This window comes from Clupea harengus, chromosome 26, assembly GCF_900700415.2.
Source record: "Clupea harengus chromosome 26, Ch_v2.0.2, whole genome shotgun sequence".
Lineage (NCBI taxonomy): Eukaryota > Metazoa > Chordata > Actinopteri > Clupeiformes > Clupeidae > Clupea > Clupea harengus.
The window spans coordinates 266,854-269,353 of record NC_045177.1 but is presented as its reverse complement, the minus strand read 5'-3'; the positions used below and the strand labels follow the sequence as shown (position 1 = coordinate 269,353).

The following is a 2,500-nucleotide window of genomic DNA, read 5'->3' as shown; positions in this document are numbered from 1 at the left end:
CCACACGCAGCTCGTTGTAGAAGGTGTGGTGCCAGATCTTCTCCATGTCGTCCCAGTTGGTGACGATGCCGTGCTCGATGGGGTACTTGAGCGTCAGGATACCCCTCTTGCTCTGGGCCTCATCTCCCACGTACGAGTCCTTCTGCCCCATACCCACCATCACACCCTACACACAAGCACAAGGATGTCAGGCACCTCCCCAGTCTACATAGCTACTTTAAATGAAATGCCAGATTAAGGTAATAGCCTCTGAATAAATAAATAGTTAAGCCTTTGCCCAATAAATTCTGAAGTGCTTCTGAGAAAAGCAAGTCAGGATCACAAACATGGCAGACATGTTTAGTAGTTTGTTTCCCCACTGATAATTCTACCATTTAACAGATCACTGGTTTAAGGAGACCACATGTGATGTACTCAAATTCAAAAACAGGGGGGGGTGAGTTAACATTACCTTTACAATACAATAGGCAATACAGAGCAGAAGACCAAGCATTTACCATTACAATGCCCTCCTTGAAAACTGCTTTAAGTTTTACATACTTATTAAAAAGCATTTCTGTTAAGATATAATGAACTATATTCTAAATGTGGTTATGGATTGCAGTGCACATTCCTTTGCACAACAGTAATCTTACCTGATGTCTGGGCCTGCCGACGATGGAGGGGAAAACGGCACGGGGAGCGTCGTCTCCGGCAAAGCCAGCTTTGCACATTCCAGAGCCGTTGTCTACGACCAGGGCGGCGATCTCGTCTTCCATGGCTGTAAATATAAAAGGCAGTCTTTTAAAACATCCACTTTGATTTACGGATTAAGCACATTCTTTACGGCCGTTCCCGATATTTCCGGTCTAGAGAGAGAGGCAACGCAATTGGGCGGCCACTAGATGGTGCGCAGGCGCAGACCTGAAACGAGGCGATTTGAAACAAAGGAAGTCCCGCTCCTGAGCGAGTATTGCCATATTAGGACATAGTTTGAACGCAGGCAGCCACGGGCCTGGCCAACGGTCCGACCACTCCCTTGGCTGACCGACACACCAGTCATCACCGCGGCCTACACGCCCCAAGTCGCCAGTCAGACAAAAACGATCGGTTTCACACTAGCTAGATAGAGGAATATATACATGATTTTACCTTCGAGTGTACGTTTAAAACACGGCACCCAAGATTAGCGATGCTAGTAAGCGATACACGACGACAAGTCATACAATAGAACTCACAACCGATCGGGTTATGTAAACCCAACCCCACCCACGGTTGCAGCTCAACCGCAGAGTAGTCAACTCATTTTTTTTGCCAAGGGCTAAACACGTTAAACACCCGGGTCAGGCCTGGTTTAAAGGCTGATAACGTTGAGCCGGTTGTGAGCCAACGACTGCAACAGCGCTAACGTTAACATGAGCCGGTCACACCCACCATTACAATGGCCCTCTCCCGCATTCGAATTTATTGAATTACTGAATGCTTTGTTTTTCACACTAACTTAACAGACTCCTTACAAACCCTTCAGACGACTCGATAAAGTAAGCTTTTCATGTTAACATTAACTTACCCACTACAAAATGGTAAGGTTAGCTAAAGCGGAAATTCACTTTACAGCAAACGACGGCCTTGCTCTTCCGAGAGCGATTGAGCTGTAAAACCAGTCGTCTAACGGGAACACCGCTTGGCAATTTGGCTTTGTTATTTGAAAATAAGCAAGTCTAGCCAACGTTAGGTAGTCTGACAGCCGCCAACGGTTGAGCATTGGAGCTATTCAAATATAAGCTAGCAAGCTAACGTAATCTTTGCTAATCAACTCCACAAAGCAGGACATCGACACAACTAACGTTACGGTTGCATTTTAAAATTACTGAGACCAAACGCATTCTGAATGTAAAGCCAAAGATATTGAAAGGAAATATCGGAAATTAACGTTAACCAACAAATTATATCAGCGTTGACGTCACTTAAGTTCAAATGCGCTGACAAAAAGGAGGCCCAAAGCAGAATAAAAATAAATACACGATCATACCAAAATCAAGCCAAATATCATTATTAGTCAAACACTGGTCAAAATGGGCCTACCTGTGAGTTTTTTGGGATTAGGAGCGCTGAAAATTTAGTAGATACCCCGTCTGGGAGGAACAGCACACTGACATATGAATCAGCTCCAACAAGGAGGTTTTATACCCGGTGGGGTGACTGGCTCTTTCCATATAAGGTAATCTTTCGGCACGCAGCGCTCTGATTGGTCAACCATCATCCATTTGGCGGTGTTCAACCTTGTTGCCTGCAATACGAGGCGTGAGACTGCCTCTCTAACGCTGCCGAAACCATGACAATATATGAAAATAAAAGTTAAATATTAAGAAAACGAACGCATAATTATGTTTGTTTTGCAATACCTATATGACCTTCATTCAACAACTGTGTTAAATGCCGCATAAAACTGAATAAACGTCATCTGAAAGTTCATGACAACAACTGTAAACAACCCGAGCTTAAATCCTTCTGATCCCGA

At 44.4% G+C, this 2,500-nt stretch overlaps 1 protein-coding gene across 1 annotated transcript in view; it reads right to left on the bottom strand.

Moving 5' to 3' along the window:
• actb1 (actin, beta 1) overlaps positions 1-2,220 on the bottom strand; it is a 4,549-nt gene extending 2,329 nt beyond the window's left edge. Inside the window, exons 1-3 of the mRNA XM_012839274.3 lie at positions 2,065-2,220; positions 636-760; positions 1-166 (exon numbers count right to left, since the gene is read on the bottom strand). The exon at positions 1-166 is cut by the window's left edge and continues 74 nt beyond it. Coding sequence (XP_012694728.1) covers positions 1-166; positions 636-758 — 289 coding nt within the window. The 5' untranslated portion in view covers positions 759-760; positions 2,065-2,220. The remainder of the gene's footprint in view (positions 167-635; positions 761-2,064) is intronic.
• Between the last annotated feature and the right edge of the window lie 280 nt (positions 2,221-2,500).